Source organism: Papilio xuthus, unplaced genomic scaffold (assembly GCF_000836235.2).
Source record: "Papilio xuthus unplaced genomic scaffold, Pxut_1.1 DF827680.1, whole genome shotgun sequence".
Classification (NCBI taxonomy): domain Eukaryota; kingdom Metazoa; phylum Arthropoda; class Insecta; order Lepidoptera; family Papilionidae; genus Papilio; species Papilio xuthus.
Window position 1 is genome coordinate 2,809,959 of NW_013530969.1, and position 16,161 is coordinate 2,826,119.

At 34.0% G+C, this 16,161-nt stretch overlaps 2 protein-coding genes across 4 annotated transcripts; one reads left to right on the plus strand and one right to left on the minus strand.

Moving 5' to 3' along the window:
• Nucleotides 1–257: 257 nt before the first annotated feature.
• Nucleotides 258–1,110, plus strand: Pdrg1 (Pdrg1 prefoldin-like subunit). The gene has a single exon (XM_013311249.1). The coding sequence runs from the start codon at nt 479–481 to the stop codon at nt 869–871; it is 393 nt and encodes a 130-aa protein (XP_013166703.1). The 5' UTR covers nt 258–478; the 3' UTR covers nt 872–1,110.
• msn (serine/threonine-protein kinase msn) lies at nt 1,105–14,259 on the minus strand. 3 transcript variants are annotated; one of them, XM_013311246.1, is made up of 22 exons: nt 13,983–14,259; nt 13,725–13,790; nt 13,082–13,289; nt 12,320–12,496; nt 12,010–12,241; nt 11,679–11,807; nt 11,317–11,547; nt 11,037–11,110; nt 10,877–10,961; nt 10,574–10,697; nt 9,636–9,656; nt 9,460–9,556; nt 9,240–9,369; nt 8,673–8,793; nt 6,875–7,804; nt 5,093–5,215; nt 3,271–3,472; nt 2,977–3,197; nt 2,713–2,903; nt 2,505–2,631; nt 2,252–2,386; nt 1,105–2,160 (listed from the first exon to the last, which is right to left on the minus strand). In XM_013311246.1, exons 1-22 carry the CDS (start codon nt 14,046–14,048, stop codon nt 1,912–1,914), a joined length of 3,939 nt encoding a protein of 1,312 aa, XP_013166700.1. In that variant the 5' UTR covers nt 14,049–14,259; the 3' UTR covers nt 1,105–1,911. The 3 variants fall into 3 exon arrangements, with proteins under 3 accessions (XP_013166700.1, XP_013166699.1, XP_013166701.1); XM_013311245.1 differs by having other exon boundaries at nt 3,271–3,658; XM_013311247.1 differs by lacking the exon at nt 6,875–7,804 and having other exon boundaries at nt 3,271–3,658.
• Between the last annotated feature and the right edge of the window lie 1,902 nt (nt 14,260–16,161).

Below are 16,161 nucleotides of genomic sequence, written 5' to 3' on the forward strand. Positions count from 1 at the left end.
GTAATGAGTCGTTCAAATTAATCAGCATTAGCTCAACCAAAGAGCTCAACTATAAAAAAATCATGTCCTTGGGCGCTGCAATCAGGATCTTTACCACATCACTATTTGATGTGCGAAAATAACAAATGGAAATAAGGTAGTGCCATATTTTTCGCAAAATACCAAGATTTTATATTTCCGTTCCAGCGATAAAAAAACATCATGAAGATAACTGTGTAGTGTTATTTTCTTATGATGTCCCAACACTGACTGTCACCTGTCACTAATACAAACGTCAAATCAAAATAAATTGCAAATTGTTGTGTAGTGTTGTCCTGCTCCTGTAATCAAACTGCGCTGCGTCAAATCAAACTAATCAACAGAAACAAAGAGTATAATAAGTATACTATAGAAACATAAAGCTAAAGATCAATACTGAGAACACAAATACAGTGTACAAGAGAGAAAAGAATATTTACGATTCCACTAAAGAACTGCAATGGACAACCAAGATAACACCTTAAAGTATCTTATTTCAGTAGAAAAATTAGCTCAAGAAATTTTATCTGATAAACAAGAGATTATTTTATTAGATAAAAGAAGAAATGAGAATCGGGAGGCACTGCGAAATTTAACAAAATCTTCGGAATCAAAATGTTGGCTTACTGTGGGTTCAGTAGTTATCAAGCACGATATTGCTACAGCCAAGTCTCTTTTAGAAGCTGACCAAAAGCAGTTGAATATTGATATAAATCAACTAAGATCAGAGCTAAAGGTTAAGGTCAACAATCTAAGAGATCTTGAAATGCAACCACCTGTCCCTGGTTTAATGTTAGTTCCCTTGACACATATGGAAAATGAAGGCTTAACAAATGCAGGTCTGTTCAATTAAATAAATCAATTTATATTATTTCTCCTGATGAAAGGTAAAGAAATGATGCTGAGAAAAGTTAAAATAAGGGTTATTAGAATTAGGAGCTACATAATGAACTACTTTGTTTTTATTTACACGAATATTGCTTGGTCCATATACAAATAAAAAAACCATACATTGTCATTTTATAACTTATATTGTATTGGGTATATAATTAATCAGTTATATGTAAGTAGAAATAAAAGAATTACTTTTCATTATTTCTTTTATTGGGCTAAGGTATTTTCAAATAAAAAGTCATCAAATATATAATTTTCAATATGCACAGTTACATCTTTATACATGTAAATAATATAGTACATAACAAATAAATAATAAATAGTACCAAATTTTAGGATTCATCCATTCATAAAAAATTATTGCAGTATTGGTGTAAGAATTATGATACACAGTGACTTGACTAAGTGCCGATTTGTGAAGAAAAACATTCCCATAGCAAGTAGAACAATTTACAGCTTCTAAATTGTAATCTATTGATTGGAAAGTAAATAATTACTTTGTTAGCCATGGCTGAAATCTTTGTTAAAATTTCTTATTAAACATATAATTAAAACCAATTACTTAAATCATCACCCAACTAACTTAAACAGTAAACAATATGGCATAATATGTATCGATAGATTGATTTGAATTACATTTTTCCTTTAGAAATAAACAACTGCAAAATAAAAACTAAGCAGTATTAACTTACTTACGAATAATTGTCAATATCAAAACATTTATCCTATAGGTTATTGCTTAATAATATATATTCAGTAGCTTGTGTATTGAAATTACATTATTCAGTACAAAATGCCACATATGATAATGTCCTCAAATGTCAGTTGTAATTTTGTGGATTGTCTTTTGAGCACATATAAATCTGTCATTATCACAAGTCTTTGAAATGAGAATGGCCAAAGCGCATGTGTTTTGTTGTGCTGACTGGGCGGTGGCGCGCTCAGTCAGGCCTGTGGTACATCACAGAGTGTGGCGGCTGACGCTTTGCAACATATCCTCTACCAGTTGGCCATTCCCGGCTTGTTCAGCGTCATGAAATATATCTGACAGGAAGAACCGCCTTTAGCGGAAGAGAAGAAAACCTTGTCATTGCGTTCGCAAAGAAATTTAAGTCGTTGTGCTTTTTTGTGCATAAACACGCCGTCCAGGTGTCCACTTTCGACGGAGCGGATCTCTATCGCTTTATTGCCCCAACCCATTATTTGGCCTGTACCGATGTACGCCACTGAAGTTGGCATTTCACCCCACTGAAATTAATAATATGCCATTAATGATAATCGAAAAAAAAAAATAAAACGTTAATTTAGTTACGAAATAAAAAAAATCACCAATTCTTACCTGCAAAACTATATTTTTGCTAATTCGTCCATTAGTGTTAACATACACTCCTTCATTATCATAGCAAAGTAATAATTGCACGCCATTGGAATTCGGAAGTGGTACAATGCAATGCGGAATTATAGCTCCCTGTGTCTGGAAAAAAAGCAAACAAATGACATCTCAATGAACAACATATTTTTATACAAATATTGAATAATAAAACTAATTTTAAACAATGAATTTGCATCATCTGTAATACAAAAATACTTACATGCTTAGGGATATAAATATCGTAAACACTGGCAGTGTCAAGATCAACGGCGTGGAAGCCATCCGCCGAGCCGTAGATCACTTTCAGTCTTGTGCCTTCCTCAATTGTCAGATCAACTAGCAAAGGTCTAAAACAAATAAATTACATCAATAACATCCTAGTCCAATTTCATTTTGATACATATTTATGATAGTGATTTAAACATTACCTGTGTTGCAAGTCACCAAAACTTTTAAATGCCATAAACTTGTGATACGGTTTTGGTGCCCATGCGTAAATCTCAATGGAATCCTTGAGAGCGATCACCAAGAACTTGATCCGTTCATATTTCACGATCCTAAAATGTACTGCGCCTTGCAGCTCTCCGACATTGATCCAGCCGTTTCTCCTCTCAACTTGCTGCAAGATAAATAAAACATTTATAAAATATAGAGATTAGTTAAATAAATAATTCATATAAAGTATGCCTTACATCGCTGAGACCGTCCGTACGCAAGATTTTAGACTTAAGCCAACTAAGATAGTACACTCGTACTCTATTCTTCTTTCCAGATACAGTCACAAGAATGTTTTGTCCCTCTAACACTTCCATCTGTTGGAAGCGGCGTCGTGAGATGAGTTGATACACTTTTCCTTGACCGGACCGATCAAGTAACATTAGTCCATTTTCAGTTCCAATAAGCAAATTCACTCCTAAAAACAAAGTGTACAATATATCAAACAGTTTTTAAATTACTAAATAAGTAATATGTATTGTAATATTAACCCCAGAGTGCGGCGCAGAGTATTTCCGAGTTGAAGCGCTTCTTGTACTTGCGTATCTCGGGCGTGTCGGAGGACAGGTCGTGTCCGGTGGGCGTGACGTTGACGTTGACGTGGCTCTCGCGGCGCGACGCGTTGCCCGAGCCGCCGGTGCCGCTGCCAGTCGAGCCGGCGCCGAAGCCGAACGTCAGGAACGAACGCTGCTTCTGTTGCAACGGAAGGAATTGCTGCTGCGACCCCACCGATGAGTTAGAGGGGGAATGCTGCAGCGGGTGGGGGTGCGGGGAGGCCCCCGCCACGAAGGACTTGGAGGGCGTGGACTGCACCGAGGAGGGAAGGGGATGGTGGTGGTGGTGGGGGGCGGGCGTGCCGCCGGCAATCGCCTGTCTGTACTGTAACAGAAAACACTCCAGTCAATTATATTGCACAAAGGAGAAGAACTTTTTTTTTAGACAAATATTGATTTACAGATATTGAATATTCAAGTCCTTTACATGGTGATGTGTTAGTCAATTCCATCTCCCAGTTAGTCGTCATTTCAACTATGTTCGGAAAGTTATTAATGGCTTTTATTATCTACAATTTACCGATGGCATAATTTTTGAATAGTGGATTTTAGTAGGCAATGACGCATAACCAATCTCAACTTTCATAACATTTTAGAGAATATTTCACTTTTAAACTACCAATTATCGATGCACAAAATACTGTATTTAATTTCATATTAAAATTAATTATGACAAATGTACTTATCTTATTTACTTATACTGCAAAAATACAAAATGTTCCGAAAAAATAATTGTTATTACTAAAGTTATCATAAAGAACAAGACTCAATTTACAAAATGGTTTTATAATACATGTATACTAAAATTAACTAAAACCACATAAATTAAAAAAAATACAAGTACAAAAATTTACCACACATATCTATGAATCATTTGAATTTAATATTTTACTACTCTATAATAAAAGGTTAAATAATTGATCATTTTTTTAACAAAATGCCATTAACATAATTTTGTATTAGCACTGAAAGCACATGATTTACATGAAAGGTAAATATGTTGTGATACAATAACATTACAGATGGTATATAATAGAAGCGTATATTCTATGTAATGCACAAGAAAGGTAAAGAGTATGCTATCGTAACAAACAACAGCCTATTGTAACGTATATAAAAGCGTTTTCTTCTTGCATCAATTCGTTTCGTACTTACGCAGTGGTAACAGCTGTCTGCAAACAGGTCGCCGGGGGCTCCAGGGAGTTTGCATGATCGACAACCATTATCACATTAATACTATATACTAATAGCTCCACATGAATATTGTGATCTAAACGGGGTCACCAACAAACCTTTTTACCAATTCTAATTATATTTTTTAACACTATTAACAATGGTTTTATGTTTCTTTTCAACCAATATGTAAATATGTAATAAAAAATATTAACACAAAATTACTAAACTCCACAAATTTTATGTTGATAGAATTTAAATTAGTATATTGGATGTTTAATGAAAAATAAAATGATGTTGGTAGCCCCATTATTATGTTAAATAATGATATAACATTGTAAGTAACAAATGGAATCTAGCTCGAATTTATCTCTTTATTAAGCTATATGGTGAATATAATACTTTGATATATACTTATAAATATTTTTAAAATAAATATATTTTAATTTGAACACATGGTGTATTTTCAAAATGTGTCTAGCGTAGCTATTAGGCAGCGTAAAATTGAGAACTCATGTTGTCTAGCGTATTATTGATTACCAATGTTGGATATTATAGTTAGAGCTAGATATGAAGATAGACGTACCTCTTCGCTGGTGGATTTGTCATGGCGAGGCGGGGTAGTGGGCTGTCCGGCTTGACTGAGCAAATCCGGAAGAACGGAACTAGTTCGGGAACCACTACCTTCGTTAGCACCACTCGAACGGCCCTGCAATGTCATACTAGCTAGAGGATATCCACCGATATCTTTTCCAGTTAAAAATTCCATTATGATTTGAATTAATTCTTAATAAGTGTAAAATTGCGCAAATACAATGTGTGAAAAGCATGTATTTGTTCACACATTCTTTTTAATTTAGCAAATAATATTGTGTGTGTCATTGAAAAAAATAGTACATCATACTTTTAATCTATGGGAAAATTTTAACTTTTCAACAAATGTAAATGTGATAAGAGTTCATGGATATACAAGATGATACTAACCACACCAGAAAAGAGACATTTTAACGATGCATTTGGAAAGAAATGACGTCACTTAGTTTGTTTCACAAAAATGTGAATAAATGAACGAATTGAATACGCAAAGACGCTAAATACTTTGCATAAATAAACCTCAAACTTAATTACCTATTTAAAACTAATACAATGGCAACTTGAGAATTCTATTTTACTAATTTTGGTAGCAATTATTAAGAGTTCAAAAAATTTATAGCATAAATAAGTAGACTAAACCTTATTGCGTATATTTTAATGTAATATAACGGACCAAAATACTAAATAGTATTCAAATGAAATAAATTATAGATATTATCAAGATTACAGACTATTAAACATTGTAAATTATTACTAAAAATAATGTATTCAATATAATCAAGATTGAAAAAACTAAAATACCATATTACCTATACGATTTTATATTTATGAGACATAATAACATAAAAGACATCCACAACAAATTTATTCTTTTACAATATATTTTAGCATAATAATGAAAGACCGCACGCCATCAATATTTAATTTTTAAACATGTTCAAAATTGAGGGCGCGATGTCTTATAGTGTTAACCAGTTTACTAGCACATATTACAATGGTGCGCTGTGAGCGAGCGACAGACGGCGACATACACAAACACGGCATAGCCAACGCATGCAGTTTGAAAACAACACATTCACAAAAACGAACAATTTTATATTCTTTTATTTTTCAGCTTCTGCGTGATATCGTTAGGCGTTCATTCCCAAATAGTTGTTAAATATCCTAAGATTTTTAATGGCATAGTATTGTCCTAACACTTTCACTCAGCGTTTCTCCAATTCCTGGCAGGAAGACGGTAGTCGCGCACAGATTAAAAATCGATATAGAATTAGTCGAATTAGTAGTTGCTGTCAAATGTTAGTATTAGATGTTGATGAAGCGCGGGTTAATTTTAGTGAACATATGAATACATAAATATACCCAATGTAATGCATCGTTTTGCTTTAAATACCCGTAATCTAGCTCAGAAATACTAGAAGATCTACTTTTGACGAACTACTTCTAGATATATTAAAAAATATAGGAAATAAAAACATGTCACGCCAAAACGTAAGACGTGTGAGCAATAACTATGTACCCTCGATATCGATCACTCGTTATTGAGGATACTACTAATAAATACTTATAAAATCCATAATAATTAGTTGTATCCATTCCCACGCATAAATAAAACCGCCACACCAATAGCTACATAAAAAACTCAGAACAGGTCGTCATAAACAGTCATAGCATTACAGGTGGTTAGTTTAAACTATGTTAGACAACTCGTACCCAACCAGGATTAAGTATATAGATATATTAATCAAACTATCCCGAGCAGTGAGCAATTTACCTGATCCTGCGCGAGTACCGCTTCCTGCCCACAGTTTGATACGTCAGTTTGCCGGTTATAGTGGCAGTTCCTTCTGAACACAATGTCCGATTCCGTCTTTTCCCTTCGAGGTTTCACAACATTGTTCGAGTCCTTGCCCAGTGATTTGTTTTCAAATGTGTCGGCTGTGAGATCAAGCGTGCCTTTCTCGAAGGACGTGCTGCTACTGAAGCAGATACTAGTCGCCGGTGAGTCGCTGTTCACGCTGCTCTGGCGGCTAGTTCCGTTATTCTCGCTGTCCTGTCTGATAAGGACGGCTACATTTTTCAACGCCTCAATTGGATTATTAGCGGATGTTTTTCGATTTGTTATCTTTTTGGACTCCACTTGGGAAGATTTCCTTAAACTATCGTTCATTTTTATGAAGTCTGTCAGTATCGGCTCGCCCGAGGAAGCCGGTTTCGTGATTTGCTTTCGCGAGTGATTGAATATTCCGCTGGAGCGCTGCTTGTTCACTCCTGCTGGGCTTTCGTGCTTTGGAAAGTATATAGCGGAGTGGCGAGTGCTCGGTAGAGGAAATAGATCGGAGTTCTCCCTTCTAAACCCTCTGAAGAATCTGTTCGTAGAGTTCAGCTCCGACTCTTGTTCCTTTTTATACTTAAGCATGTCCACGAGTTTCTCTTGGGGCGTTTTCTCTATGGGCTTATGGAACATTTGCTTGTGCCGTGACGGCGGAGTCGCTATAGCTTTGTACTTCACCCAGGCGTCCTCGGATTCGATTCTGGATTGGCGTTGCAGTTGGGCACGCTTCTGCTCACTTTCCTTAGTCGGATCCTTTTTCTCATCCTTGTCTGAGGCTTTGGAAGGGAAAAATCTAGCAAAGTCCCAGTCCTTTAGTAGAACCGCTTCGTCGACGTCGGATTGCCTTTTATCGGTTTCAGCAATCTCCTTCTGTCGTTTTTTAAAATAAAAACCGATGCAAAAAATAGAAATAAATAATAGGAAATAATAAACATCGAACTGAGTTATATGTTGATTTTGCTCACTAATCTTACTTTGGCGTGAGATAATGGGAAATTTTGTTATGTATTTTATCATAATCATAAATTTGTTCCCACAGTATCTTTGCATTATTTGAAGTACAGAAATAGGATAAAGCTATGCAAATGTTGTCACAACAGAAACAAAGACATTTAGTAGCTGCAGTAATGTTGCCCTTATCTCATATATTTTGTTGCTTGTAGAGAATCTCCGTACTTAGTTCCTTTAGTCAATATTAAGGTTATCTACAGTAAATTGTAAAACGCACATTTAGTTCATTCGAAATCAAAATAATATCTAGACAAATTTTAACTTATCAAATACAACAACATAAACTCCAGATAGGTATGATTAATTTATTAGCCTTTGTTTCAGATGTGACTTTATGGCATAGTACTATGAGCTCGAGACATGAAAACACAAACAGGCTCAAATCAACATTGTATCGCAAACTGCTTGGTTTACCCAAATAATACAAATCGTTACGTTATCTATTTTATATTAGTACACAATCAATTTAATTATAATCAGTTATAGTCTTCGAAAGATTGGGTTCCTGGAGTTAACACCATCCAGACAATATAAGAAATAAACACTAAATTTTTCTTAATAAGTGTGATAATTCCGCCATTAATTGACATTACGGATTGTCTATGAGTTGGATTAAATATTAAAATAATACAGTATAGATGTATTGTTCGGTTTTTGAAGGGTATTGCCAGAGTGGAACAGTTTGCGGTACAAATGTAAGCATCAGTGTGTGCTGTTTGAGACTTACCCGCTTCATGACGAGCGTGCGGTCAGGGTGGGCGTCGTCGTCGTCGGGCGTGGGCGGCAGAGGGCGCGTGGGCGCACCGCCCGACGCCGCGCCATCCTCCGACACCGCCGCCAGACCCGGCCTGTAGCAGAACTCCGGGCTGACAAGCCAAACCAAAACCGAAACCAGGACGTGGAAGGGGAGGGACAAATAAATCGTATGGTGTGGTGATAAACACAAAATAATTTGCAACATAAAAGAAAAGAATGAAATGATTACATTAGTAAAATTTTGATATGATTTGTTAAGATAAGGATAATTATTTTTTACAATTTAAACTACAAATCTTTCATAATGATCAAAATCGATTAACCAAAACACAATGGCATAAAAGTACTATTTCTACATAACCCTGAATGAGCTTACCAAGCGACTTTTTTTGAAATGAAAATGATTAATGGTTAATCATAATAAACTAGTCCACTAAAACAACAAGTACAAAATTATAAATGCAACACCAATGAATATATGACGAACATAATAATAGAACAGTAAACAGTATTGAGTGACAATGTGTGGTAGACTCACAGTGGCTTTGGTGGATCGCTGGCCAGCAGGGTGCCGTCATTGCGCACTCGACCTCCGCTCTCTTCGGCATCGGAATCACTGTCCGAGTCATCGAATGGAGGCTCCGCAGCATTCCTCTCTATTGGTGGCCCTGGAATATTACAAATATTTTTTTCTAGCTATATGTTCCCAGAATCATAGTGATTAACAATATTATAACGGTAATTAAATTATTATCTACCCTGTCCATTGGTAGGCGCTCGAGGCGGTCGGTTCGGCGGTTCGTTGCCGGACACCACGCCGAGCTCGTTCAGTTCCGCCGCTAGCTTGTCCAAGTCCTGTCAATACGACAATATTGCAATAAAAGAAAAATGTAAGTGGCCAGTGATAAATTAAAATAAAAAACGAACTACAAACCTCTGGTCTCCTCAGTGGACGCTGCACCAGTTTATATTGCATGTGCAAAGAAAGTTAACAGCGTGACATGGAAATAAGAAAAAAAATAAACCAAAACATGAAAAAAAAAATAAACCAAAATGCATTTAAAGAAAGGAACATAACAAAAAGGTTTTGTGTTAGAATTGATATAAAAACTTTTTTAAAGTAAAACTTTATCCATATTCAGAATATAAATAATGACACATACATATATCACTGGATTAAAAGGAAGTTACCAATTTTGCGATGACAAAAATACATTGAGAATATGAAAACAAGCTCATATTATATTTTCATTAACAGAAGTTATTCAGTTTTATCACAAAAGACATAACATTTTATAGACATAATAAAAGTAATTAAACAAAAGAAGAAACTGTTTTTAAGATTTATTTTAAAACAGATTAAGACAAAGGATTTCATCTGATCATAAATATTACATGAGTAATAATTATACTATAGAATTGACTGCTTTACAAAATCCATTCTGGACACAAAAAAAGAAATGAAAGAAAACTGCAAAAGATATCTAAGTTAAAAGTACAAAATACAACTATTAAAGGTTATTATACCATTATTATACCAAGCAATTAAAGTACAATACGTATTAAGTAAGATGTGCGTGAACCCGCGCCATAATGTGATGTAATAAGGAAATATCCGTGTAAAAACCGATATTTCTATTATTATAAATCTGAATCTCCAAGTTCAAAAAAATAAAATATTTGTTGAAATTTGTATAAAGGTCATTGATTCGCACATAATTATTTAAAACGCGTAGCAGAAAATGATTCTTTTCAAAATCAGATCATAAATATTAACTGTAGCCTTTATAAGGCAGCCATTAACAAATGTATACAAAGGGAAACAAAATATTATCAAATAAAATACATACTATAATGTTTGAATTCACATACCATAGGTTTGAACATGTGATGTGAGCCGCGCTGCGGGGGCTGAGGGCCGCTGGCGGGCGGCGTGCCGTTGTTGGAGCCCGAGCTGTTAGATGAGCCTGAAGACTTGGGAGTGGGAGGCAGAGGCCTGTATCAGATTGTCCTTATTAGTTTACCAGAAAAGCACAAATAAATAGCTATTTAACACATTCCATGTCATTATTTCGTATTAAAGTTTTACATTCGTTATACCTATTAAAATTATAGTTAAAGCATATTTAAAATATCACCAAATATAGTCAAAGATGCAGTTAAAATAATACTGACCTATATTTATTAAGCTGCTGTGCCTGTGGGTCCGGCACAACAATCAGTCTTTGTGGAATGGATGGCCTTGCTGGCGGCCCAGGCTCTGTCACATCAAGATGAATTAATATCATAAAACTAGTTTACACAATAGTAGAATTAGCTATCAGTACATTAATACCTGGAATTTCCTCGCGTTCTTCACGCTTACTATTACGTTTAGGGGGTGGCTGTGGCTGAGCATCGGGTCCCGAACTAAAAGCAAACATAAAAATACAATAAAATAAAATCAATGTAACTAACAAAGATAGTTTCTTATACCATGAACACATTATTTAAACTGGTGTAATAGTTATTACAATTTATGAATTATACTTTTAACGGACTAGCCCAAAAAAAAAAGGAATTAGAAGTTACAACCAAAATAAGATTTCTAGTCCACTATGTGTGTTACTACTAACCTTCCTTCTTGAATCTGTTGGAAGTTTCGTCGTAAAGTATCACTGGTCTGGTGAGCTGCAGCATTATGAACAATGGATGATGGCTCTCCTGCCACCGCATTGTCCTCTTCCTCACCCTCTGATCCGGAATATTTGTACTCTTCCCTCACTGAGCTGTCCTGCTTTCTCTTTTTACACCTATCTATATGATCCTTGAGCTGTATTCTCACCTGCCTCTCTGTTGGTTGATCCCTGAAAAATTAATTGACTTTTTAATATCATATTTTATATATTGAAGGCAAAAAACATTTAAATGGGAAAAGAACAATTGCTGTGACAGAAAGTGTCATTAATAAGATGTAACAGTGATGTATTTTACTAACCTTATGAAGGAATGCTTCAGAAGTTGTTCAGTGTAGGGTCGTTGATGATAATCTTTTACCAGAACAGTTTCAATGAAACTGTGGAACTTCTTAGCCCACTTCTTAGATTTTAATCGCGGTGGTGGATTCCTAGACAATGCAATTAAATTAATAAAGTTCATAACAAAAAGACATCAAATAATTCACTTCTTACAGTGAATTTCAACTGTAGTATGACATGTATAAATGTCTCATTTAAATAAAGATAAAGATGGCAACATTCTTGTGATTTAATTGTTAAGACAGTGGAAATTCACCTTTATATACTCAAAACTACTAGTGTAAGATATACCTCGGAATAAGGAAAAGTGCTCGCATAGGATGAAGGTCACAGAGAGGTGGTTGACTTTCAGCCATCTCGAGTGCAGTGATACCAAGAGACCAGAGGTCAGAGCGATTGTCATACGTTGCGTCAGGGTTCTCATCGCATGCAATAACTTCTGGCGCCATCCAATACGGAGTTCCAATGAATGTGTTCCTCCTACCGATAGTTCTGTCTAGTTGTGCTGACACACCGAAGTCCACTAAAGAGAAGATAAAGCACATATTAAAAGTGCTAAATCGAACATAAGCATAATTTTAATAATTATTTTTAAACATACCGAGTTTCACTTCAGCATTATCAGTGAGTAAGACATTCTGTCCTTTAATATCTCTGTGGATCACTTTGTTTGAGTGCAAATAGCTCAAACCTCTCAAAATTTCCCTGCAGATGTATGAGATCCATTCTTCTTTAAGTGATTGCCCCTTAGTCGATTTAACTAAATCAGTCACAGAACCTAAAATAATAATTTTTAAATCAAAATCATGTTATAGTGAATAAACAAAAACTCTTTTCTAAATATGTATGTAAACATTTCGTTTGTGTGTAACACTTAAACTGAATTTCTTAAAAAATTAAAAATACTAATTACAAAGTAATTACATATTCTAACACAACAATGCTCTACCAAAATTAACAATACCAATCCACATTTGTATGTTTGAACAATACTTTCCCAGACTGGTTTTTTTAACAAATAACATTACTGTAAATGAGAAATGTAAAGATTTTTAATTCAATTTCAACAGAAGAAATTACATTTAAAATTAAACTTATATGGCATCGCTTTTGATGTTGAAACAACACAATCATATCCTTATTGTTGTTACTTTGTTGTCTATACTATATGTCTAGCATTTTGTGGCATTTATTGTGGAATTATATAAAACTTGTAATAAAACATATTTTTCAGAGATCTTTCTGTTTCTACCTCTTTTTTTTAACAGAAAAAAAAGATATTGTCATCCTCTGTTTTACAGTGTTTTAACAGTGGAAACCCACTTGTATTAATCAAGTTTGATATAATTGGTCTAATACACACCAGCACCACAATATTCCATAACCAACCACAGCTGGTCATCTTTTCCTGAAGGTGTTTTCTTAATAAATGCTCCATAATATGTGGCAATGTTACGGTGGTTAGAGTATTTTTTTAATACATTGATCTCAAGCTTTATCTCTTCTTCTTCATCTTGTGTGACATCCATTACCTTGATGGCAGCAAGTTGACCTGTCTTTGTGTGGCGGCCCTAAAATAAATATTTATTATGCTATGTAATAATGTTATGACACTATACTATAATTCATAACTATTTTTTTTATTAAGGCCAAGTATTATCATTCAATTCATTATTATTATTTCAAATTGATGAGATTTTACAATTGCTTTTTTATTGTGATAACCTTAGTACTATGGATTTAATGTAAAAAACAAAAAGAAATAGGTCACTTTCCTTTTATAACACACTTAATAGACATTAATTCCCTTCGTTAACATTAATAGTCAGTCTTAAATTGTACAGCTCATAAGGTCAACCAATTATGACTAAAGTTGAAAATGATAATGGATAGGAAATTCAGTCAGATATTTTCTTGTAATAATTTTGATTTTTTTCCATTTGATTGTTCGAAGAATATATACTGAATTGATCTTAAAGTTATGATATATGTATGTTCATACATACCTTGTACACTTGGCCATAGGTGCCATTTCCCACAACTTCAATAAGCTCAAATATACCAGCTGGATCCTGAAATTAAACACGAAGGAAGTAGACACAGAAAAAGAATCAAGAGCTAATTATAATCCTCAATAGTGAACCTTCAATATGATTCACGCCCTGTGAGATCATTGCCCTTTGTAAGGACTTTTCGGCGAGAGTCTGGCTGCCGACCAAATTATTTATTTGATCTATTTAATCTACTTAAATTAAAATAATTACCTTTAATGCACCGAGGTCAATGTCGTCTAGTGAACAATTTACAGACGGTGCTAGTTGATGCGCCATTTTGAGTATATTGTCACACACGAAGACAAAGCACGAGAACCTCACATCAATATAAAAAGTGTATAAAAACTCCTAAATTATGACATTGGAGTAGAGTTTAATATTATTTAGCTATTGAACAATTAAATAATTTATAAAACACATTGTTTACTATTAAAATTACAGTAAATTACAGATACACAATCTATGTGCCGCACACACACCCGGCGGGGATACCACTAAAGAAATCAGACTACTACCATTGTAGGAGATTAACAAATGATGAAGTTATAAATGGCAACATTGGAGTACCAAATTTTATCTTACTGTAGCTTTTAATTTCATTTTTACCTTTTTTTAAATTACCTTTGTTGACCATAAAATAAAACAGGTATAGGTATTTATTTAAAACTTAAAAATAATATGCAAATGATAATCATACGGCTGTAGACTGTTCATTATATCAAATATCAAAAACTATTATTTATTATTTCTCTTGGCTTTTGTTGTATCAAAAAATATATTTCAATTAAACCAGGAACCACATAATCAGTAAATCACTATTTTATTACAGAAACAATTTCCTATTTCAGTACTTTAAATTACGCATCATGTTACATATTTCTTTAAGACTTAGGACTTTTCTGTAGGCAGCCTTTGTAAAGTCGATCCCAAGTCCACCCTATATTGAACGTTTAAAATCAGATTATTTCAAACACATTCATGTCTATTGTAATTTATTTATTACAAGTTCAAGATGGTTGTTAGGTTTCGAATTCTTTTTTAAGCTTTTGATAATGTTTTGTGATTGTGGTGTGGTGGATGAAATTGTTTTATTTCTGGGTAAAATCTTATCGATAAATGTATAATAAGGCTGTCCAATTAAAAATTAAAAAGGTGATTTTATACATATTATTTTTTTCTTTTAAAGAAAACACATTCTAAAGGGAATAATTATATTGTAGTAAAATATGCTTGCCGTTATATTTTACGAAGGTTTTTAGTTCATGTGTGGCGTTGTAGACGAAGGACTAAATTTAACTTACTAGTTTAAGCGCAGGAGCGGTGTTCTCGGTTCAATTTGTGGACGAATTTAAATGACATTCGTATTATGTAAGCTGCAATCTTATTAACTGTAGAACTTAACTTAACGCTAAAGTTTTTCAAAGTTTTAATTTCCTGGTATCGTGTAACACTGAAATTCACCGCACGGAATAATTCAACTACAAACCTATAACAATAGTAGGATTAAAAACATAGGTAGTTAATACTTCGAAGGCAGGAGGAATTGGTTTTGGTTTTAATGTCTCTGCCTATTTTTATAGAAAAGTCCCAAATAATTATTCTTCTGTTGTTATATTGACGCTATATGGTCGAATTATTTATAATATTAAAAGAAGTTTGTTTTTAAACAATGATAACATACACAAGCACCAACTGGTGCCCTCGTATCTGGCTGTCATAGGAACGTAAAAATAATTAATGTACAGCTGTTAAAAAATTGGCAGACGCATTTTATTTTATACCTACCATTAAAAATGAGACGAATAACGTACACGGCTATTATATTAACAATTCATAGAAGCCAGAAAAAATATCAATTCAAGATATTATGTTTTTGTTTGCAGTAAAAGCGCTGACTTGTCACTTGCACTTTTCATTGTAGAATAATTTTTAGCTGTATCAGAAGCTCATTTTGATATTAAGTCAGTTAGATATTGGGTCGCAGTAAAATCAACTTTCTAGTAAGTTGTCGTAGGCAGATTAAGCCAAACATATAAGTGAAGCCCATGGACTGGAACGACGCAGTATATGACGTATGGTCTGTGGGAGATAGATGGATCATGGATGGTAGTTAATTAAGACGTTTACTGATGATGATGCATCTTTACCAATATTTATTATGCCGTCGAATACCTTCTCTTATAATACGAAACTACTGGTTTTGGCGCATTATTCGTAGCGTTACTTTAGCTTAAAGTTAATTTTCCTAATAAGAAGCGGATTTAAAAACTAGAAATTGACTAAATATTTATGAGGCATTTAATTAATTCCTTTTAAAAGAAAAAAAAGTTATGTATGGATGTGTAATTTGTTAAAAGAACTTGAATTTAGAAAGTAAATTGTACATAGG